The sequence below is a fragment of the Ilyonectria robusta genome, assembly GCF_021365365.1.
Source record: "Ilyonectria robusta strain PMI_751 chromosome Unknown BGZ61scaffold_27, whole genome shotgun sequence".
NCBI classification, from domain to species: Eukaryota; Fungi; Ascomycota; class Sordariomycetes; order Hypocreales; family Nectriaceae; genus Ilyonectria; species Ilyonectria robusta.
In genome coordinates, this window is record NW_025764461.1 from 217024 (window position 1) to 239924 (window position 22901).

Sequence of the window (22901 nt, forward strand, 5' to 3'; positions counted from 1 at the left end):
GGCCATCTGGGTTGTTGCAGGTAGAGGTGTATACATGCCAGTGCGACCAGCTCCTCCTGAACAACACCCAACACTGACCAAGTGGACGCCCTAGACGGCAAAGGCGGAACCCAGACACACAAAGGGATCGCCAAAAGCCCGCTCAGCCCCAGGGCGGCGCAGCACCGACGGAGCCCAGAGGGACGCTAATTATAGCGTTCCGGGGCGATCGCCATAGCCGCCCTGCAGCTGTTGCTTGGTCTTGGGCCTGCCTGCCCTATAAGGCTAGAGCTGTGACCCTGCTGTGCTGCCCCACCGTTTTGTCGCCCTGGTTCTTCAGCTACCCTACACTGTCGAGTGGCGCGATGAGGGCTTCATCGTTCCATCATCTTACCTCACTTTGAGCATTCCATCTTTAGAACACAGATATCACATCTCGGGAAGTTCTTGATCCATGTCGATCTCTCCGACTCTTACCGCACGTCATCGGGAATACCGAAACTCCCGGGTCAACACTAAATTATGATTTAAGGTAATGAGATTCAACGTGCACTCGCACGTGACCCACTGAGAGACTAAACTTGCTAGGTAGCACTAAAATTTCCACCCAATCATCCCACTATTCAAAATCACACCTATCCTATTTAGTGCCGTGACTAAAAATGAGCGTCCTTATACTCTAGTCTAGGGAGTTCAAAGAGATCCGGTATGCTTTCAATTTTAATTGGAGTTATGTGATATTGATTATTACAGACAGCAACTGCGGTTTCCTTAGAGAGTGGAGAAATTCTAGTCCTATCTCAGCATTGATAGCCCCTGGCACTTCAACATCAGAAACCGTATCGGACTCGCTACATCGCTCACCCGTACTATTTCTGGTCTGGTTATCCTTTACAACGCCTTTCTGATTTATTGGCATGATCTGCGACCGGTAGAAAATCTTGCCTGCAGGGTCGTAGGATTAATGGCGGGATTGTTCATCTGGCGACGTGGCATCAGACTCTCGAACCTGCACATGAGCATTCTAGCCATAGGGAGAAAGATCCTAACAAACAAACCGGGATATCAGGAAAGAAACATTACGGAATTGGCAGAACAAGTCAGCACAGAGTGGGCCGCCATCAAATGGTGGTGGTAGATGGGATGGGGTTAGGGGGATAGATGCTACGATCCCTCGAGAGATATCAGTATAATAGAAGTATCTGAGGATGTAAAGGAGATAATTACTATATTCCATGTTATGGGGTTCAATAATCAGTTGCTAAGAGGATACGTTCAGGTTGCCTGAAAACTGCCGCTGTGGAATTCGGCTCTTCTAATGTTTCACAAGACTAGAAATACACGTCATCGGCTTTAGGCAGAAGTGCAAGTTTCAAGCCCGCCCCAAACTCCAGGCACTCATGCATGCATCTATGCGTTGTCGAGCGTGGTCGGAAAATAAGGCGACCAATTGCCGGCTCCGCAAGCCACATTCAAAGGCCAACCTGTTGGGCAATTTAAGGCTTTGAGATTCCCGCTCTTGAGAAACAGATATTACAATCCTGCATCCCAGCTAGATGCCGATTCTTTATTTCTGTTCTGGCATTCAAATTCGATTTTTATCCGACCTGCCGGCCTTTCGGGCGTCTGGCACATCGCAATCCGTTCAAAATGTCCACAAATCTGGCGTATTATGAAGAAGATGTGATCAGGCTGTGCATCGACGAGGGGAAAAGCGCTGAGGATACTATTAAATGCCTCAATGAGCAACACGGCACTGCCTTTACGTATGTTTGGTGACTCTGCAAGAAACGAAAAACTGACCAGGTGGAAGTGTCCGGCAGTTCAAGGGCATGTTCAGCGGCCTCAAGAATTTAAGCGCTCGAGAGTGGCGAGGGATTGCTCGGGAAATTTGCAACAGAGAAGCCAGAGGACTAGGCTCCGAAGTGTATCTGTACGGCCGACGACAAGATCCAGAACGTGTGACGAGAGCACTTCGGCGCTATGGCAAAGAGAAGGAAGGTGCCATACCTACTGGAATCGGTGAGTGACGTCTTATTGAGACTCGGAATTTGACTCATTGGTGATCTCTCAGACTTGACCGCCAGAAAGCACGGTCGGCAGCGGATTGAAATACGCAATCCAGGCGCCCAAAACAGCACCCAGGGAGCAGGCAAGGGTTCCAGTGCTGTCCCCCATTCCGCAGAGAGGCTCGCCACACCTCGAAGCCTGCATCTGGAGTCCGTCATTGATCCTTCGAGTATCATGTTCAGTAACGGTTTCGGGATGAGCGCGGACGGTCAAGAGCTCGACTTTTCCATGGAAGGAATCGAGCTGGACTGGAGCACGCCTCAATTCGAAGAGTTTTTCGGCACAGCCCATTGTTCCTCTTCACATATCACTAGCCTTGCTGATGTGGAACATCTCGACATGGAGTCATTACTGCAGCCTCATCGGGATCGAGTGGCTGCAGGCGCTTCGACGGGGGAGCCTTCAGGCCAACCTCGGCAGCTTGCTCTACGCCATAGAGAAGACTCTCCCTTACTCACAACTTGCAGCGTATCAAGAAGTTTCTCGAGAATTATTGGTACCACACATGGGCTAGAAGACTCATGTCGGCCTCTCATCGTCTCGCCAGGTATGTGCTATCACTTGACATGCTATTGCTCTGGAATATTCACGAAGATGGTTAGGAACCCCATCTGAAATGTTTGGAATACGCACAGAAAATCTCCTCGAAACTGGTAATCCAACAACTTCACCATCCTGGCCATCTTGGGACCAAGTTCATGGCAGAGTTCAGAGGAGTGAACCCGGGTGGCTTGCGTCGATACTGATCGGTGGGGACCCAAAGCTCGAGCATCTGACGTCTGTGGCAAGCCTGGTAGAAAAGGTCTTCACATACTCCCGAGGAGATGACGAGCTCCGCTTTGATGGCCACGACAAGGACTCGATGAATCAAATGTTCGCCATTGTCAGCCGCCTAGTCTTGAACCGATCTCTTTCCGAGGAACAGCTGTTGAATTTCATCTATTGGATTGTCGATAAAGGTCATGTCAACGGGCTGTATGGCTTCTTACGGAAAGGTTCACCTGAAACGGGGACTTTTATCGGTGAAGTGCTCCGTGTGCTTTCGAATGAAAGGCTGCTCTTCCCACCACACCACCTATGGGGAAGAGAAAATCTTTACCGCGAGGTTGATTTCATCACGAATCATCCACTCGAAGTTTTCCAGCTCATACGAACAGCGGATGCGCGGACTCTTTCGGGGTCCTTGGGTGGAAGTCTACTCATTCGCATGGTAGAGTTGGAAAATTTGGAGATGGTGAAGACGCTAGTTTCCGCCAACAGCGCCATTGTAAACTACATTGGTGTCAGAAGACACAAGCCCATGACCCCACTATGCGCTGCAGTTCGCGTTGGGTCAGCCGAAATAGTCTGCTACCTCATCGATAAAGGAGCGAATATCAACAAGCGACATAATGATCCCCGAATCACTCCCTTGGTTGAAGCTGTACGTCTCAACAACGTGGACATGGTGCAGTTGCTGCTCGACGCGGGGAGCAAGCTATTTCACAACCTCCGAATAGACCAACACAGCATCCTCGAACATGCTAAAAGGAATTGTCCGGCCATCTATGAGCAACTTCAAAGTTTTGCTGAATCAAAATTAGACTCAGATATTGCCATACGTTCATTTCTTTTAGTTAAAGCCGCAGAGAATGGAAACCATTCATTATCCCGGTTCCTCTTGCGGCATGGTAATGTTCGACACGGAGCGCTAGAGTCAGCTTTGTGGCTCGCGGTCAAGCAGGGCAACGTCAGCGCGGTGAGAACGTTGCTGCATCGAGGCATAGACCCAAATGCACTTGAATATCGTCGTGTGGAGCACTATAACGGCACTGGCCAAGATTCCGACTCTGATGAAGAGGACTTCAACTTCGACGAAGAGAGCTCCAACTTCGACGAAGAGGACTCCGACTCCGATGGTATCTCAACGCAGTATGAGGAGAATTCGGGAAGCCATTTCGACTCAACTCATCCTATTCATCTCGCGATCTGCGGCAACAACGTTTCGCCAGACATCTTATATCTCTTGATCAAAGCTGGAGCGAGCACAACAAACGAAGGTCTCTCCCGTGCCTTGCGCTGCGCAGTCCTACCCTTACGTAATTTAGACAGGCGGATCCTAATAAGGGACAAATGCCTGCTTCTAAGCCGATTACAATTTCACGTCTCCGTGGCCAACCCAGTCGCATTAGAGATGAGTGCCTATTTCGGAAGCATCGAGAAATGCGACCGTTTGCTCGATATAGGGACCGACATCAATGCGTATGGAATTGTGAGCAACGCTTTGCAGGCTGCAGCTCGCGAGGGGCATCTTGCCCTTGTGCAACATCTCCTCGAACGGGGCGCGAATGTTAATGTGCCCGCCAATTTTGCGCATGAGAAAAACAGACAGCAATGCAGAAGTTCTAAGTATGGTGGACCACAGACGGCACTCCAGGGCGCTGTTCTGGGTGGATACTACCAGGTGGTGAATTGTCTGATTGAAGCCGGGGCGAAGGTTGCAGCTCCTCCAGTTGACAACACAGACATCACCATTTTGGATGCAGCCGCTGAAGCCTTCAGTAGAAAACAATATCATGGGTATGACGTTGGCTATTCAACCCATATATTCAGGAAGCTCCTTGCTCATGGGGCTCTGATCAATCGCACAGACGGTGGACCATGTGGCGTTTTACATCACCTCGTCCACGCATCGCAGCTTGAGTGCCTGGAATTGGTACTCAAAGAACGCGCAGTGACTGAGGAGCGAGCAGTCTTCCGCACGGGCCGGGACTGGGGATCGGACATATTCGTGACCCCAATTCAACTTGCGGCCGCCCGTCACAACATGGAGATGGTGGAGCTCCTCCTCAAGTACAATGCCGACATCAACGCCCCTGCCTCCGACACCAAGCTAGGTCTCACAGCTCTACAAGCCGTCATTGAAAGCCAAGGTCACCACACTGAGAAGGAAAAAGAAACTGAAGATATGGTTGTCTTCCTACTTCAACACCACGCAGACGTCAATGCACGCGCAGGAGGCAATCGTGGCCGCACAGCCCTACAAGCAGCCACTACATGGAACGAACCCAGCGTGAGGATTGTTTCACTTCTCTTGCAGCACAAGGCCGACGTCAATGCTCCTCCTGCCGAATCATTCGGCCTCACGGCTCTACAAGGCGCTGCGATTTCAGGAGATGTCCAGATTGCGAAAATGTTGCTTGCTCACAGAGCCGATGTCAATGCGGCGGCAGCGCCAAGTGGGGGCAGGACGGCTATTCAGGGAGCAGCTGAGCATGGGAGACTTGATATGGTTCGGCTTCTCCTCGACAATGGAGCCAGGCCAGACCCGGAGAAGGGCTTCTCGAAGGCAATCGAGTTTGCCGAGAAAAATCATCGTTACCATATTGCAAGTCTATTGAGGGCCCATGAAGACGCATGCAATGGGTTAGCTATGGGTTTCAGTGCTGGGCGGTTTCGCGATTTCGGAGGGCCTTCGTCAGGCATCTTAAACGAACTGACAGATGATAACGAAATTATAATGTAGTTCCTGTGTTAGGGGATGGATGGCGAGGAAACCTGAACCCTTCAATATACCTCTCTCATAATGCTTGTATTCAGCCGTCAAACACCCGGGTATCTCTCCCCCTCTAATCCTTCTGCTCGCTTTTACAACCATCCTCATCAACGTACGCCGACACTGGACCATTCATCCCCTCACAGCCGAGAAAACACCTTGGCAAAAATCTCCCTCGCCTTCAACAGGTTGATCAAGCACATCCGCTCATTGTCCAAATGCGCCGCGTCGCTCGACTGCCCGCACGGGAGATGCGCTGCCGGCGCCCCAAACTCCTTCTCCAAGAACCGGATCGCCGGGATCGAACCGCCCTCGCGGATGAACAGGGGCTTTCGGGGCTTGCCCCCCTTGGGCTGCACTCGAGCTTTAGGACCTTCCTCTGAATCATCCTCCGAGGACTCGTCTGTCGTGGTGCCCGAAGCTTGAAACCGCTCTTCCCACACTTCTAGAATGGCCTCCTCCAGAGTGCGGAAGATGGCGTTGCTGGGGTCGCCTAGCCATGGCTCGGCCTTGTTGTCGATTGAGATGCTCAGTCGGTTTTGCGACTCGAGCACTCCAAACTCCTCCCGCAGGAACTTGGTGAGCGACTCTGCGACAGTGTCCACCTCCTGTCCAGGCACCAGTCGCAAACTAATGTGCGAGCTGGCATGGCTGCTGACCAGACTGCCGTCGGGACCCGACACCTTGTATCGGTGCAGCGTCAGATTAGGCTCTCGCCATCGTGCCATGAGCGACTGCTTGAGTCTGTCTTCAGGGCCGGCCTCGGGCTTCTTGCGGATTAGTATCGACGCAATGTCGTCGTATCGCGCTTCTTCTTCCGGAGTGATAGCGAGGATGCCGTCGTAGAACCCGGGGATCTGCACCCTGTTGCCAGGACCCTTGAGCTTGGACAGGACCTGCGTGAGGTCGGAAAGAGGCTCATTCATCATATACGAACCGTCGACGCCAGAGTGGATATCAGGACGAGGCGCATCGACGCAGATAGTCGTATGAAGGACACCTCGAAGACCATACGTTAGACAGGGCACCTCGTTGTCCAACCAGTAACTGTTGGCCAGCAGGATGTAATCCACATCGCCAATCAGCTCCTTGTTATTCTTCACAGCCTCCTCAAAACCCAGCGATCCAAACTCCTCCTCGCCTTCAATCAGAAAGATGATGTCATTTTCCAACTTCTGCGCCTGCATCAAGTCCGTGACGGCATAGAGAGCGGCGATGATGGGGCCCTTGTTGTCGCTGACGCCTCGACCATACAGGTATCCGTTAGTGCCCTGCATGGTAAAAGGGTCCGACGACCACTTCCCCTTCCTGCTGTCGGCTGCCACCACATCGTAGTGTCCGTAGAACAGGATCCGCTTCCGTGTCTCGGCAGCCTCCTTCTTGGCCGAGAACTTGGCGTACACGACCGGGTTGTGGGGCTTTTCGGTGCTGAGCATCTCCACATGGCCTCCGAGGCGCTTGAATAGAGATCCCAGGAACGTAGCTCCCTTGCGGCAATCCTCGGAAAACTCGGGCCGCGAGGAGACGGTCTTGTAGGAGATGAAATCTCTCAGTGTCGAGAGCAGCAGATTCTCCGAGTTTTGGTCCGTCTCCTTCTTGGAGCAAGCATCCTCCTTGATAGTCCAGATGGAAATGTTGTCATCGTTGGAACCGGTAATGTAGAACTGCTTGTTTTTGTAAGTGGTGGCAGCCGAGGACAGGATCTTGCCCTGGTGAGCTTGCCACCTGGATAGGCACTGGTACTTTTGCGTGACGTTGTTTGATGAGACGTGCTGGTACTTGCCGTAGTGCGCTGTGCTGTATTTCTACGGCCATGTTAGTTGGAAGTGGACCTGGGAGTGAAGTACTTACACTAGCCCAGCCATTGCTTGCAGCGGTCCAGAGATATCCCCAGCTCATTTGGAGCGACATGATATCGCAGTCATGGGCTCTGATGACCCGCAGTCGCTGTGCTGTATCGAGATCCCATAGCTCGACGATACCATCGAGCTTGCCGGCATATAGGAAAGATCCATCGAGTGCCAGGGATAGGACGGATTCGGCGTCGTCTGTTCCTAGTGTCATGATCTCCTGGATGCCGCCAGCGTTGTCGTCTTCTTCGCTGGCATGGCCCAAACTCCACACTTTGACGGTTCCATCGCCGGCACCCGATATCAGCACGTCATCGTCCGCCTCAACCTCGACAGTGGGGCCCTTGGCCACGAGCATGCAGTAGACATATCCGAAGTGGGCAAAGTTGCGGACCGAGCCGGGGTGCATCTCGAGGACGGTCTGGGCCTTGGGGATGAGGCCCCAGCGGTCGTCGTTGCGCCTGGGCGTGCTGGAGCCGCCGGCCGCCTTGGAGTCGAAGAAGCGGTGGTTCCGGCGGTCCGGATGTTGCTGCGAGTCGGTCGCGACGCGGGCGCTGGCGTCCTTGAGGCCGGCCCACTGGATGGTTGCGTTCTGGGCGCCAAAGTACAGCGTCTCGTGCTGCGGGCTGTAGGCGGTGCAGAAGATGTCGCCGACGTCGTAGGAGCCGTAGATCTCGTACAGGCGGGTCAGGGTTCGCGGGTCCCAGACATTGACGATGGCGTCGCCGGCGCTGGAGAAGAGCAGCGAGGCGTCGGGCGAGAGAGACAGCGACAGAACGCTGCGCTTGTGGGCTTGGACGCGGTGGACCTGGTGGAATGTATCCAGGGACCAGGCCACAATCTCGCCGTCCTGGGTGCCCGCGTAGATGGTTTCGTGCTGTGGGCTCACGGCGAGGGCCAGCACGGTGCTGGTATGGTTGAGGCTGTGGACGAGATCGGGGAGGGTCGCTGAGTCGTCGGCGAGCTCGAGCGGGCTGAGGATGGGTGACGAGGGAGCGGGCGACATGGTCGGCGAGACGACGCGCGAGGCCGCACGAGAGGGCATCTTGGCGGTGACTAGAGCTGGTGGTGCTGGTCAGCCTGGATGATGATGCTGTGGTGGCGATCACGAATTGCGGAGGTTCAGAGACGAGGAGGGACGAGGAGGGACGAGGACAGGCGAGGATGAAACGACCGAACACCCGAAACGGACAGCACCAAAAGACATACACACTTCTCTACTACAGAGTAGGAGACGAAACGCGGTGCAGCAGCGGCAACGACAGCGGTGGTGGTCGAGGCAAAAGTGAAGGCCCTAGCCGAGTCACGAATGCGCCGAGGCCGGGGACAGCGGCGGTGTCAATACGATGACGCGATATCGAGGGGTGCGTTGCCTTCTCTTTTGGGAGGAGTGAGGATTCCAGGGATCAAGAAGCAGTGACCAAGACGTTCCAGCCCTGCAACCGCATTATGCCACTTTGGCGAGATACGGCGCAATCGTCAACGAACACGCACGATAGACGGCCGAGTTGATGGGAAACTGGCCATGTCGACTGGTGGTGCGCCACACTTGCGCCTAGCCTCGTGTGAATGAGGGGAAGCTCTTCCGGTGGGATGCCCCTCATTGGGAGAGCTCCAAGAGGAGCTTCAGCCTCGTTGAGGCACCAGCCACTTCTGGTTGGGGCAAAAGAGCACTAGCTCACGCGGCAGTTGGGGAAGAGCCGATGGACATGTGCATCCAGCATCGATGAAGGGAAACACGAGAGGAATTCGGATCAATGATCGAAATATTCCGGGTTGGCGACACGGAAAACGACAGCTTGCAAAAACACAAGAACGTGAAGTGAAGTGCCAATTGACGAAAGTGAGTCACTGACTGAAAGCGACACGGCACAGAACGCCACCTCGAGATCGGGAAAAAGAGACCGGGACGTGGAATGGTACAGAGCCAAGAACACATTGCGTTTCTGGAAGCGCTACAGAGTACTTCACTTCATCGCCCAAGAACCATGGAAAATATAAATCAAAAACTGGAAATCAACCTCACCTATCGGCTTGACGCCGTCCTGCTGAACAATCTCACTCTGTCGAATCTTGGCGCATCCCCGACATCCCCCAGCCGGGTCGCCGGCGTCGGCCATCATTTCGAGCGAGCGAGCGAGCGACGGGGACGTGACGAGCAAAAATGATGCTTCAACGAGGGATTGTCAAATACGCAAGAAGAGCAAATGACGAGGAATAAACAGGGAAAAGAAGGATGCGGGTGGAAAGACTGCAGCCCGCATGTACTTCGACGTGGACACGCTTTGTTCCCGTGCCCGACTGCCACGCGCTGTGTCCGCCGACTGCCGGAGCCAAGCAAATGATGGACGAGGTGTAGACTGCGATGTGTAACTGAGACACGGGATTCTAGACGGATCCAATTGACCAGACCTTGCTAAAGGGGAGCACGCGGCGCAATAAATACAGCCGCCTCGACCAACTAAATCGTCTCCCTGCGTTGTCGCTTTCCAGGTGAGAAAAGACGCCATCGCGGTTTTGCGCAGCCGCTGGCCTGGGCCACACCCCCGGCACACCGACGTTTATTCCCTGCCTCAGATCCCCCTGGCCGCTGCGCATTCACCGCATCGGGGCTGGGGAGCAGGGGGTGAGCCCTTTCGTTGGGTTTCGGGGACATGAGCGGCACGAGACACCGAGGCGAAGCATTTTGGGCGGTTGGATACAGAAGTAATTGAGGGTTTTGCCATTGAAACCGCAAAAAGCAACAATAGAAGACGACATTTGAGCCATCTTTGCGACACTGGCTTTTTTTTTTTTTTTTTTTTTTGGCTACTGGTGATACTGGTGGAGGTTGGTTGGTGGTGAGAAGGTGGTACCATCTATACCACTTACTGGGCATCTTTGAAGATCGGAATCTGTCATCTTGACGTTGTCTATTCTTTTTATTGATGTTTTCCAAGTCTACCATCTAGACTTCTACTTTTCTCCCTGGTTGAACCTCTCCCATCGCTCATTAAGAACCACCGGGGCATTCGCCGCTAATATCCAGCATCCCTTCCCGGCCCATTGCCTCCAAGATCTTTTGAGCGTCCCCTAGACTAAGTAAACCGACCCGATTTCCGACACAATGCAGAACCGAAAGCTTGGGCTCAGCAGCCCAAATAAGCGCGGCAAAGTTCCTGGCCGCTTGTATGTCCATCCGGTATGGACTGTTTCCGAGTTGCACATGGTTCTGCTGGGACAATGCAGAACAGAAAGTTTAGGCTCGGCAGCCCAGATAAGCGCGGCATAGTTCTTGGCTGCTTGTAGATGCACGGAACTTGCTAGTGACAAGGCTTATGACCACCTTGGTCATATTGAATGCCTCGTCAAAGGCATATGAAGCTGGTGACTTCAGCCCCACGCCCTTCCAAGCATAACCGTTCCCTTCCTTATTATAAACCTCGATTGACTCATCGGAAGTGACTGCCCATATATGCAGTTTACTTGCGTCAAGTTCCTCTGAGGCACTCGGAATATGTGCAGTTTGCTAACATCTCGTTCCTCCGAGCCGCTTGGAACACAGGCGTCAATTCCATGCTGTTAGAGGAGGGTTGAAACCTTCATAAAAATATCCCCTCTACTTTTGGACGGAGGAGGCAATGGGGCTCCATTGATCTGCCAGTCGGGGTCCTGCCCAACAAATTCCCCGATCAGCAACTCGATCTCGACCACAAAACTGACACGAGGCGGGCAGATTGGATTAACAGCCTTAAACGTGGCGTCAGTTTCAAGTCGTTTTGGGGCGGACTTTAAGCTGGATTCTGGGGAGGAAGACTAGGTATTCCGTGACCTCTTGTGATATTTTTCCGTCGTTGGGACATTTTGAAAATAGTGAAGTTGCGACATATTTTCCGAGCACGGGCTCGATTTCCACACCAAAACTCCCCCGAGGTGGACATCTTGGTGTTCTCGCGTCCGTTTTCACCTAGTATCCCAACTCCATGACGTGAGGTTCATATGAATCGCCTTGGCACCACGGACCACTCTGACTTCCACGGGCCATTCCGTGAGACTAGAAGCTGTGCTGAAAAACACCATGGCTCTCCGTGTTGATGGTAGACACCAATAGGTTCGAAAACATGTTGCTGGAAGAGGACGAAGTAGTGTAGAGGCGCCCCGTCACCAATCATGCGAAACTTCTCCTCGTCCCTGGGTCGAGTGACGTAGACACAAGTGAATGAATCTGTATGTGGTACACCGAATTGGTCGGCCCAACGATGGAATCTGCAGTACTCGCAAAGCTCTCGACAAAGGAGAAGATGCAGGGCACCTGGTGCGGCTCTCGCAGTCGAGGGCGTAAAAGCCGTCCTGGTACGCGAGCGACAAAGCGACCATGTCGAGGCGCCCATCGATTCGCCTCAACCGACAACAAACTCCTTGTCCTTCTTGTCTTCTTCAGATTCCGCAGACCCTCCCAATGGAAGAGCCTTGTTCGGATCTGCAATGTTGAGGTTCTTGTAAAGCCCCCTGGAATCCTTGGGGAGCGTGGTAGCTCCCCCTAAGGTGTCATTCGTCCATTGAACCGAATGCGATGATAATATATAAACAGTGTGAGAGCACATGTTTTCCGATCGTGGTGATTGGTCGCCGGCGCAGACATCCGAACGGAAGCTGTATTGGTTCGGATGTTGTGGCGACGCCACCCACAGAGAGGACCGTGGTTGACTATGTTATCGTGGCTGGCTCCGTCGAGTTCGACCATATCGATCGGCGGCCCCCGCACATTTCTTTGGCCGAGAGTTTGTGTACTCCCACGGCCGGAGCTATGTGATATCCCCAACGGTGCGTTGTGGACTCCCATAGCCGGGGCGTTGTTGATTCTCGCCAGTTTGGTTGTTAGGTGAATTGTTTTGGGTATAATGCCTTGTCTTCCCACACACACAAACACACGTAGTGCTTGGCTAGGGTTTTTCCCTCATAGTTGTTGAGACAATATCGTAACTTGAGGGGCCTATGTTTCCCGTTGAACATGGCCTGGCAACGAGGAATGTTATAGAACTTGCTTCGGAGTGCACTTTGGTGGTTTCAACACCAAAGGCTGCCTTATTTCTGGCTCCGGCGGAAAAGTCAAGCTTATGACATTCGGATTTACCGGGACTTGTGGCGATTGTCAATCGTCAATCGGGGGCCAAGAGGACGGCGAACTCGTGCATGATACGGATGCGGATCTCGGCGTATTGTGAATCCAAGACGAAAGCGTCCATGAATGACACATGGTTGGTGGTTGGAACATGTGCTGACATCGAAGGAGTGAACCGTCCACGAGCTTACATGAAGGCGAGTTTGGAATTTGTGCTTGGTCCCATGAAAGCTTGGATTGGTCCACCTCCCGTCAAAACAAACGACAACTGGCGGGCCCTTCGGTACGGGTGGAATGTTGCTCAATTCTGGTGCCAGAGAGTCGACTCCATTCATCAAGGTGAGTGGTGACGGACAGTTGATGCTGGGTCTGAAGGAAGGGTGGAGAACCGGTTAAACCGGAGGCTTCCACTGATTGGGTTTTGCGTCAGAACGCTCATCTCTCCCGGGGTTTCTGGACTTCGATCGTGAATTTCCCCAATTGAGAGTAATCGATCGCGGCCGTGACAATCCCCAACGGCACATGTGTTCCGAGCATCTCTTGCAACACGGCATCAACCGTCCTTGGTGTGAGGCGATGTGTGGGGCGACGGCTGGTCGGGGACATGATCGGGCTCAAACAGATGGTAGGTGTATGTGGTAATTCGTTGAGGGATAGTCCTCCCTGCAGTGGACGTCTTTCCTCGGAAGGCACACTCTTTGGAAGAGGAGAAACGAGGGACTGCGATGTCCAGTGAATGGCAGGCCGCCGGGCTAGTGCGCATCCTCCCGGGTGTTGTCTCGACATAACCCTTATTGCTGGAGGGTTTAGGTGGACGACGACGATGTTATGTCTGCCACAGCTGCAAAGCTTCAGGGTGTCGATGTCAGACCGTGATGAGTCTCTGGTTCCATCGTGTATATGTTCTTGGTGGTGACAACTCTCGACGCTGTGCCTCGGTCCATCCCTGGAGTGATAGACCACCGGACCTGTGACAGAGGGCGCCCGTACTGCTCCTCGTCGGTGGACTCTCGAAGAGGAATCCACGGAGAGAAGATCTGTTCTCCATCCATGGGGAATCGGAGAGGAAAGAACGGCGGCTAGGACCTGGATCATTTCGGTAAACTTTCGCAAGCGGCGGGAGTTTGGCGTTCTCCGTCCAGGGGCTCTCGAAAAGGGGAGGACGGCGGCCCATACTGCTCTCCGTCCGTGGACTCTGCAGCAACTGGATGCTGGTTCGTCGCCGTCGATGGACTGAAAAATCGGCCGCCCGTTTTGTTCTCTCTCCTTTGGCTCGCGAAGCGGGGGAAGAATGCGACACGAATCATGGCGAGAGACGGTCGTAAGGCCGCGGAGCTGGCCCAGGTATATATAACAAAAAGAAAAAAAGAAGGCAAAATAGTGGTATCCGCATGCAAACCGCAAACGTCGCAGTCCCAGTACCATGCAGCTCGGCCGGAGACAACCCGATCCTGGATGGAATCGTTGAGATTGCCAGGGCTGGACCGACTGCCTGAATGTGGTGAGCATCATTCCCGCCCGAACTGAAGACCACTTGGCCATCCTTTGGCAAGGCGTGCGAGGTGGGATGCACTCCGACAGGGTCAAAGCAGGGGACCGGTCGACCGAACGTTTGCCATTGTTGCGAGAGCCGCGAAGAGTCCCGAAAGCTACAAAGTCTCCCTGACCTCCCCCGACGGTTGGGATGCATTAAGAACATCTGCAAAGTGCGAGTTAGAAACGAGCCAACATGATGTGCGGGTGCGAGAGACCGGGGGACTTACCTTTCCCAACTCGTCATGGACGGGCGGCAAAGGACCCGGGCATAGGCCCGGGGACTGTGAGGCCACGCCGGGACTGGCCCGGACGACGTCCTCGACAGGTTCAGAGGTGGTTATATAAAAGTGAGATGATGGGGAGAAAAGAGGGAGAGGAGGAATGGGAGGCGACGCAAGGCATATATAGATTTCTGGTAGGGCTTCTTCCCTAACAACACGTGAAGGGCTGGCAGGCACAGAACCGCCGCGTCAGAACTCAGTCCCGATCCAATTACCAAATGGTCATCAGGGGAACCTTAGTGTGCGGCTCTCATCCGTCGAAGCTACAAGTAACTACCTATGCTGTGTAACAGTTACGCCCTCCACTTGTCACACCCAAAACCACAGCTTAGCCAGTAAGACAAGACGGCCGCGGCACAGGCAGTCACTCGTTGACGTCAAAAGCAACCAACGGCACGAAAACTCCCGAAGTGTGACGGTCTCAGTGGTCGAAATGGCGGATAACGGCTTCGTGCAACGTCTGCTGCCCCTTAATTGTATCATCGATTCAGGGCGTGACTCACTTTTACCACCGCACGGATGAAAACATGTCAGCGTAAATAGCACAATATCGGTACGAGGCACGGGAACCGGCCGGTACGAGAAAGGCTAACGGAACGATGTATGTCTAGAACGAATGATACGACGAGCTCAGAGACAACGCAACTGAAAGTTTAGGCAGGGCCGGAAGTGTGCAACATCGGAACGGCAGACGGCGACTCGCAGTTACGAGACTCACCGACAAATTTGATCGCCAGAAGAGAGGAGTGAGAAGAAAGCCTCAGAAACACGTATCCAGTGTCCTGTAGTTGATTCATTGTGTACATGTCGAGAATGAGAGTGACATCGCTAATTCATCCATCCATCCATCCAAAAAAAAAAGTCCCGTAATTTCATCCATCATCCTGGTTGTATATATAATATTCCGACGGGTGCAATCCCCTGTAAAAGCGCGATAAAGCAAGCGCTGTAGACGCCCAACCATGAGAAATATGCCGTTTCATCTTCTGCCATCTAGACCCAAACAATGGTCTTTCTAAATCGACTCAATCAATTGAGGAAACAAAAAACACCGAATATGATGGCCTAGATTGCTCTAGGCGAGAACCATGTCTCTCTCCTTCTTGCTCTTGAACAAGGCCTTGAGCATGTTGCTGCTCTGTCGGTGCGACTTGGGCCGCATCACCACCGAGATTTCGTCATCGCCACGGCGGCTTCGTCCGTCCTCGATGGACTTTACCTCACCCTTTTCCCTCCTCTTGCTGGAGCGGTGGCTGCGACTGCTGCGCTCACTGTCGGCGATGCTCTCAGTATCACCGCGTCTACTTCCCCGGTCCGAGTCTCTGTCTCGGTCATCGCGGCTACTCCTGTGGCTGCGGTGGCTTCGACTGCTCTCGTGAGTCTTGCTAGTCTTGCTAGTTTTGTTGGTTTTGCTAGTTCTGCTAGTTCGAGTGCTTCGGAGAGACTTCATGTCATCGTCGTCTTTTCCGTACATCCCGATGGCCGTGGGTGTGATCAGCTCGAAATCAGCACTCTCAGCCTCTCCTGGCACAATGCCTCTCCTCCAGGTCTCAATGGAGCTCAGGTCGTCGTCGATGATGAGGGCCTCATCAACACCAGCGCCATACTCGCTCTGGGTTCTCAACGGGGCAGGGCGGTCCATGGGCACATTCTCATAGGCCAAAGCCTCCCGGGCGGCGCGTTGCTCGTTGACCCTTTGGACAATCTTCCAGCCTCCGAAGCAGACCACGGTAACACCAACGGCGATAGTGGAGCCGATCAGAAACTGAGGCGATGCAAGTAGCGAGAAGACAGCAGGGGATGCGCTCTTCATCACGGCGAGGAATGCGGGGGACGTCTTCTTGACCAGGCTGGAGAGCTCTGCCAGAGAAAGGGCAACAGCAGCAGCAGCGTCGGGGTCTTTCTGAAGATGAGTGATGGTGGCAGTGGCCGAGTGGTGGACACACTTGGCCTCGTCAAGAAGGTTTTCCACACGGTGCACGAGGTCCGTCGCCTCCTTCTCTTCGCCGCGGGGGTCCAGGTCGGTTCGGTACTCTAGATCCGGGGGAATGTTGCCGTAGGCGAGGTCCATGTCGATCTCCTTGCGAGGCTTCACCACGGAAAGCTCAGCGGCGGAGCGGGTTCGGGGGACCATGCCGCCAGGTTCGCGAGTGGACATGGCCATGCTCCGCATCTCGGTATGGTTGAGGTCCCTCTTGGAGACGGCCATGGTCTCGGCGTAGGGCATCACGTAGCTGCGCGGCGGGGGCGCTCTGCTAGGGGTGACGCTGGAGACCTCGCTCAGCGTCTTGAGGTTGCCGGCGGTCAGGCGGCTTCGGGTGTCCCAGTCGCGGGCATCTCTCGACTCGAGGCGGCGGGATTGAGAGCTGCGGTGGCTGCGCTCGGAGCCGCGCTCGCTGCCGGCGTCGAAGGAGCGTCGGCGAGCGTGTTGGTCGTAGTAGTATTGCTCGTCATCTTGGTAGTATCGTGGGGGTTCGGGGATGGCGCGCGAGTGATCAAAGGTCTGGGAGCGCTGGAGCTTCTCGGCCTTGATCTGGGACTTTTTCTCCTTGTAGTTGCCCTGGGCCTCTTTGAAGATGGAGAATAATTGTTTTCCCTGCAGAGAATTGTCAGCGGGGAACGAGGAGCGCAAGAACTGGCGAGCGACATACGGTCTTGATGATCTTGCCGGAGTTGTTGACGATGGTGATTGTCTGTTCGAGAGGCATGGTGGGTGGTGGAGGTGGAGGGAGCTCTCGAGCCCTCTCTATCGAATCGCGGCGGCAGTCTTGGCGGTGAAGAGGCGACGAGATTATATCCCGCCTAGAGGCCGTTCAATGTAAGATAAGTCAAGTCTGTCAACGGAGTCTGTCAACGGGAGACCAGCTCTCTCGCAAGAAAAGTAGACGTGGGAACTGGGGGCGTGTTGTATGTAAAGCGCAGGCGGGCGATGCAGGCGGACGACCCGTGATATGGGCGCTCGGGGAAGAGTGAATGGCTAACGCCCACGCCCACCGTGCGACGATGATAAGATGAGGTTGGTGGAGAGAGTTGCAGGTGCAGGTGGAGCAGGGAATTGATGGAAGTGGGGATGGGAGAGGTCGGATTTATGTGTAACGGTGAGGGCAGCTGGGAACAACTGGGAAGAGGTGACAAAGTGCACTGACGTCTAGACCGTCTAGTGCCAACCACCCACTGGAGGCCACCTGGAGGCCACCTGGAGGCCACCCGAAGCGCCAAACGGGCCCCAAGTTCCAGGCCTCCCGGGGGGAATCGCCAGGGGATCGCCCAGGGAATCGCCCAGGGAATCGCCCAGGGAATCGCCCAGGGAATCGGGGTAAAGGTCCAGCCACTGGCGGAGCCCCACTGAAAAAAAGACGATTCACTGGGGCCGATGAGGGTCAATGGAGGGTCTCAGTGCGTAGTGAGGTATCTGGCGGTGTCGGCGTCTCTTAGCCGAGGAGACCAGTCACCACGGAGCGCAACGGGTGCGGCGGTGGGAATGTGTCGGTGTAGAGCAGAGAGAGCACAGAGCAGGAGGAGCAGTCGTCAGAAGGCTGGTGTCCAGGGGAGATCCCGGGGTTCCCTCCTGTCTCTGCGTGCCTGGGACTGTCGGAGTGAGAGTAATACGGAGGTGAAGTCACCGCGGGCGAGATCACGATGGGCCTCAAAAACGGGGAAGACGAGGGAGGGGGCGTATAACGCGAAAATATAGGACTACCACCACGTACATACCCGTATGCACGAGCATCTTGGGCGGTGATGGCTGACGGGTGATGGTTGGGTACCTCTACACGGTATAGATGATTCGCCCGTCCCGTCCACACGGCTCAGGAAGGGTCAGGTACAAACGCAACCGCACATGCAGATGCAGATGCGATCACTCACTGGCTGCCCTAGAAAAGCAAAGCGAAGACGGCCGAAGGGCCTGGACTGGGGGCCGGGCAAGAAGGGGGAAAACAAGACCAAGATGCAACATGCACAATGATGGCGGCCATGCATGTCTCCTGCAGAACCCACGCGTTGAGTGGCCGCTGCCGGGCCTTGCGGAGGTGTCACGCGGCGGGAATCTGGTGTTTGTCTGCATGTACGAATACTACGCTGTGAACAAAGTATCGCGGAGAAGGAAGAGTTGATTTTGGTTCCATCAATCAATCCGACTGTGAAATCTTAGCAGGGCCTTCTGGGACGCTCCCTGCTGAACAAACTCTGCCAGTTGTGCCTACAAGCCTTGTGTGTGTCTTGTGTGCTCTCTCTGGGCAGATGCAGCGTCAAAATGGTCTCACCACGCTTGTCGTCGTGCCATCCTCCCGTTTTCGCCTCGCCCCCGTCACACACACTCTGAGCACCCCAAAGTCCTTCTCTTCTCTCCCCCCTCCCAAAAGCCCAAGGAGTCGCTGCCGATTGGCTATATGTCCTCCGTCAGGCGCCTGTGCAGTGATAGCGCGATCCCACGAGAGCCAAGGGAGGCAGGGAGCAAGGATGGTTGGAGTTGGGACTGCCAACTTGGGAGGCCGCTATCCTGGACCGATGCTGGCGTCTCTCTTGGCAAGACTCTTGTGCGCGCCAACTCGTTCTGGCGCCGGTCGACAAGGGTCTCGCCCGCCCCAGAGTCCCTTTACAGGCTGTCCATCGCCCGTGGCCCCATCGCCGAACGGGCTGGGCGACGACTTGATCACTGAGGGCGCGACATGTGGTACCGCCGGGCCCCTATCAAACGGCAACGGGGCTGGGTTGGGCCTTGACTTTGGTTCCAGCCAGGGTGTGACGAGTCTCAGCTGGCAAGACGGTCAACACTCATCGTCGTTAGCAGAAGCCGTGAGAGGCTGGGATTCGCCGGTGAGACGGACGGAAGTCACTGAAGCGGCCCGGAGATCGCTGCTTGGCTGTCGATCCTCCCTGCCTGCCAGCCCCGATGTCCGGGCTTCCTCTTTTCTCTGTCTCGTCTCAGTCCGAGTCTCATTCGCAGTCTCAGGTGCAGCTGCGAATTCCCTCCCTACATCATCATACATGCGCCTTTACGCAATGTCTGTCTGCCCAACAAGCCCTGGACTGGACTATCGACTAGAGCGAACCTCCCCGACTGACCGACTAAACTACTCTACTACCCGCTCGCCCAAGCCCCATCACCAGACCTGAAAGAAAGGTTCGCCCACAGCCACTTCCCCCACGCGCTGTGGCTCAGGCGCTCCGTTTCAGCTGCTATTGTTGGCGACGACGGGGATTCTCCATCTGCATCGACCAGACAATTCCTCTCCATTTCCGTACCACGTAATTCCAGTTCAGGTTCGTCCCGGATCCGCGGAGACGCGTCCAGGGTCTGCTCCATTGCCACGAGCAATTAAAACCTCGTCAACCGCTGTGGCGCGGTTCCTCTCCCGCTTCCTAGTCCCGGCGTTCCGGCCGCGGATGCATTGACACGACACAAGACATCAGCAGTGAGCGGCGATTAGAAGACGCCGCGAGGGAGCCTATCGCGACCGGGCCCACTCAGTCTTACGATGCGGTGATGTGCCATTGTCCATTCCAGGTAGTCATTGAGATATCACACTCATCACCGTCGATGCCGTCATGTGGAGTTGCCTTGTGCGCACAGCGGCAAAAAAACACCACCAATGCCATCACTTTTTTGCACGGCCGTCACATTCCCCCCTTGATTTCCGACATTTGCCCTGCCTGCATCCAGATTGTCGAAGAGAATACTACGTCGTAGCTCCGTCTAAGTGGTTCCCGAACCTGCAGTACACGCTGTCAACGAGCAAGAGCGGGTCGGAATTAAAAACCCCCACCGACGACGTCTAAAACGGAGAACGGCACGTTTCACACCTTCTCAGTTTGGCCAACGGTCGGCCACCGTTTGAGACGTTCCTCGTTTGATGCAAGCTCCATTGTAGATGGGAAGCCCTACCAGCTTCTCATTACCGGTGCTTGTTCCAGTGTTCAGGTACACTTCTTTGTCAGACCTATTCCATTGTGTGTTTCAGTAGTGAAAGTCTTTTGTTTCTAGAAGTCCGTAGTGTGTAGTGTCATTGACTATAGCTCGATCCAATCATTGACGTTGAGTGGTACTAACAAAGCTATTATTTTGACACTGTAAGCTATACAGTAAATCCATCCATCCAGAACACAAGGGAGCACGATTCATACCTACCCAGCACATACAATCGCCTTGGACCAGTTGGCGGAAGGTAAGATGGATGACAAAGGAGTACTGGCACAGTCCTGGGACTAAAGGGCGGTGCTTGACAAAGAGCAAGTGTCAGCACGCCAATAAGGTGAAACAATCGAAAACTCATCAATGATGGAATACAGGGCGGATAGATACGATTACAGGATGTAGTTCCAGTCCCAAGGCGAAGACGGCATGGACTAGATGGGTATAAATAAGGATGCCGTCCACCCAACTGCCGCATCTCGGACAAACACACCAATACACACTTTGCCATTCAACAAATACCACCAATACTGCAAACTATCAAGAAGCCATCTATCCACCAGCCATGATTTCATTCCGCACTGCCTCTTGGGAGGAACGCATTAAGATGGTTGAGGGAATGGTAGAGCTGGTTTCGGATGGCTCTTGGCTTTTCCTCGGGAAATTTTTATCTCCCGACAAAGCACGCGCTCCTCTGACCTCCCATGTTGGGAGACTGGAAACGGCGAATTTTTTACAATCTCTCACGCCTCATCCACAGCCCCCCAAGTCTCATCCACAACCTGCCAAGTCTCATCCACAAACCCCCAAGACCCATCTCCCGCGCTGCAAATTGGTCCGGCAACGCATGGGATAAGTCTGGTGCCTGTGGGGAGCCAGACTGGCCACTGGCCAGCATTCACGCTAATTCACTATGGTCCTGAATCCATGATATGGGACATCGGCGTCGCTAGGATGAGAATCATGGACCTCCCGCTGCATCACTTCGGAACCGGGCACCGTCACTTGGAATATGTCCAAAGCAAAGGAGACTTGGGGTTTCTCACCCCCCCAATCCTCTTCAAGGAGGAAATCGATGGTCGACTGTATGTTCTCACCGGAAATCTACCGGGTTCTTATCTTGGAGACGTCTGGCATACCCTGCAGCCTGCCGCAAAGGACTACTACGTCGAGCAGACTGCCAACATGATCCAGAAACTTTCCGAGCTTCAATCTGAGGAGCTGTGCGCGTTCGACAAGAGCCAAGTGAGAGAACATTACATGAACACAGTGCTTGATGTGGGGGTACCCAGCGCGACCAACGAAGAGCTCACTCGTCTTGCCAAAACCTGGGACATGGATTGCTCATCCTTCCATTTCTACGTCAATAATCTCTCACCCTGGAACATTATTGTCAACGGCACGGACAATCCAATTGGCGTGGCTCATTGGGGCATGGCAGGGTTTTATCCCAAAGCGTGGGCGCGAACCAAGCTCTCCATGTTGTTGGACGCGGACTTGGAAAGCACCCGCGAAAGCGATGCGGGTATCCGGAAGTCAAGGCATGCTGTGCGCACCTCGGACACCCCTGAGCTCCGGAGTTCCCTACGCCAGAAACTTGTGCAAAGAATGGAGGAAAGGCAAGAATGGAGGGCCCTGCTTCAGAGGCGCTTGGGTGAGAAGGGATTTCCCGAGAGCTCAGTCGAGTATCAAAGACATATCTTGGATCAATTGAGTCCCGGCATGGCCAAACCAAAGATGCTCAGCCCTCTTGTGGAATACCTGCCTAAGGGTCTCACCTCCCCCGGGGTATGAATGGGGTTGTCTGTTTCCTGCGTACGCACTCCAGCAGCCAAGATCCTCTACATCTTACCCGTCTCGTCCTCAGATAAGGCCAAGTCGCTAAGGGTGCAATGCTAGGTAATGGGGGGCTTGGCCATGTATGCTCTCTTATTTAGTTTATTCATTTTTTTTTAGATCTCATTGCGAACTGTGTTCAATAAATACTAGTCGCGATTAATTTCTCTCAATAATTTCTAGTTAACGTTTCCACTGAATTTATGTGTGTTTACCTCAATGTTCTCATCCCATTGTGCATGATAGGCGTCTAGTGAGCCGAAGCCAAAGCAGAAGCAAATCGAGCACTCACCCTCTTCTCCCCAGCTGTTCTCCAGTAATGGTATTAGGCTTTATTACATGATCCAGTTATGGTCATTCTTGCGCCTGAGACCTTGTATGATTCAATAAATAATGACTGGATGCAATCAATTCCATGTTAGACTAATTCACTACTTTTCGTCCCCCACAGTATTGCCCCTCCCTCCTCCACACAACCCCATATTATCGCCAAATTCCTTACTGCTCCCCCAGGTTTCTACCGCCAAGTACGACGAATGAGCTCGTCGTTGTACAACGTAAATAAAAAATTCTGGACCATCTGTCCGCTCTTGGGTTCTAAACCATGCCCAATCGACAGGACTGGGCCGTGTTATTTATTGTTGACATTCAAGCGTGGCCCACTAACAAGCGTCCGTCCCCTCGGCTCGTCGCCGCGAACGGACAGGCCTCTCCGGCCGATAGTAAAGATCGGCCGGGCCTTTATCAGACGCCGAGACCTGCCAACGGCTCTGTCTAGGTGGAATTCCCCGACGTCCAA

At 54.0% G+C, this 22901-nt stretch overlaps 7 protein-coding genes across 7 annotated transcripts; 3 read left to right on the forward strand and 4 right to left on the reverse strand.

Moving 5' to 3' along the window:
* Window positions 1-4222: 4222 nt before the first annotated feature.
* Window positions 4223-5639, forward strand: BGZ61DRAFT_558663 (ankyrin repeat-containing domain protein; the record flags this gene model as incomplete). The annotated part of the gene is made up of 2 exons (XM_046255727.1): window positions 4223-4925; window positions 5049-5639. The coding sequence occupies 2 exons, from the start codon at window positions 4223-4225 to the stop codon at window positions 5552-5554; spliced, it is 1209 nt and encodes a 402-aa protein (XP_046097899.1). The 3' UTR covers window positions 5555-5639.
* An 85-nt stretch (window positions 5640-5724) lies between these two features.
* Window positions 5725-8440, reverse strand: BGZ61DRAFT_365309 (uncharacterized protein; the record flags this gene model as incomplete). The annotated part of the gene is made up of 2 exons (XM_046241597.1): window positions 5725-7389; window positions 7436-8440. 2 exons carry the CDS (start codon window positions 8438-8440, stop codon window positions 5725-5727), a joined length of 2670 nt encoding a protein of 889 aa, XP_046097900.1.
* Window positions 8441-12970: 4530 nt separating this feature from the next.
* BGZ61DRAFT_483887 (uncharacterized protein) lies at window positions 12971-15158 on the reverse strand (the record flags this gene model as incomplete). Its single annotated transcript, XM_046249533.1, has 4 exons — window positions 12971-13870; window positions 13935-14234; window positions 14299-14483; window positions 15071-15158. The coding sequence occupies 4 exons, from the start codon at window positions 15156-15158 to the stop codon at window positions 12971-12973; spliced, it is 1473 nt and encodes a 490-aa protein (XP_046097901.1).
* Window positions 15159-15427: 269 nt separating this feature from the next.
* BGZ61DRAFT_365510 (uncharacterized protein) lies at window positions 15428-17060 on the reverse strand (the record flags this gene model as incomplete). Its single annotated transcript, XM_046241619.1, has 2 exons — window positions 15428-16948; window positions 17004-17060. The coding sequence occupies 2 exons, from the start codon at window positions 17058-17060 to the stop codon at window positions 15428-15430; spliced, it is 1578 nt and encodes a 525-aa protein (XP_046097902.1).
* Window positions 17061-18038: 978 nt separating this feature from the next.
* BGZ61DRAFT_461369 (uncharacterized protein) lies at window positions 18039-18461 on the reverse strand (the record flags this gene model as incomplete). Its single annotated transcript, XM_046247149.1, has 1 exon — window positions 18039-18461. A coding segment is annotated over exon 1 (203 nt), but the record flags the coding sequence as incomplete, so codon positions are not given.
* Window positions 18462-18656: 195 nt separating this feature from the next.
* On the forward strand, window positions 18657-19948 carry BGZ61DRAFT_461370 (uncharacterized protein). The gene has a single exon (XM_046247150.1). It carries the CDS (start codon window positions 18814-18816, stop codon window positions 19468-19470), a length of 657 nt encoding a protein of 218 aa, XP_046097904.1. The 5' UTR covers window positions 18657-18813; the 3' UTR covers window positions 19471-19948.
* A 1691-nt stretch (window positions 19949-21639) lies between these two features.
* On the forward strand, window positions 21640-22192 carry BGZ61DRAFT_461372 (uncharacterized protein). The gene has a single exon (XM_046247151.1). The coding sequence runs from the start codon at window positions 21701-21703 to the stop codon at window positions 22058-22060; it is 360 nt and encodes a 119-aa protein (XP_046097905.1). The 5' UTR covers window positions 21640-21700; the 3' UTR covers window positions 22061-22192.
* The last annotated feature ends 709 nt before the right edge of the window (window positions 22193-22901 follow it).

What these genes read in the sequence shown, in the direction of transcription:
- BGZ61DRAFT_461370 (XM_046247150.1), top strand. Translation starts at nt 18,814, where the DNA reads ATGGTTGGAGTTGGGACTGCCAACTTGGGAGGCCGCTATCCTGGACCG.
- BGZ61DRAFT_461372 (XM_046247151.1), top strand. Translation starts at nt 21,701, where the DNA reads ATGGCAGGGTTTTATCCCAAAGCGTGGGCGCGAACCAAGCTCTCCATG.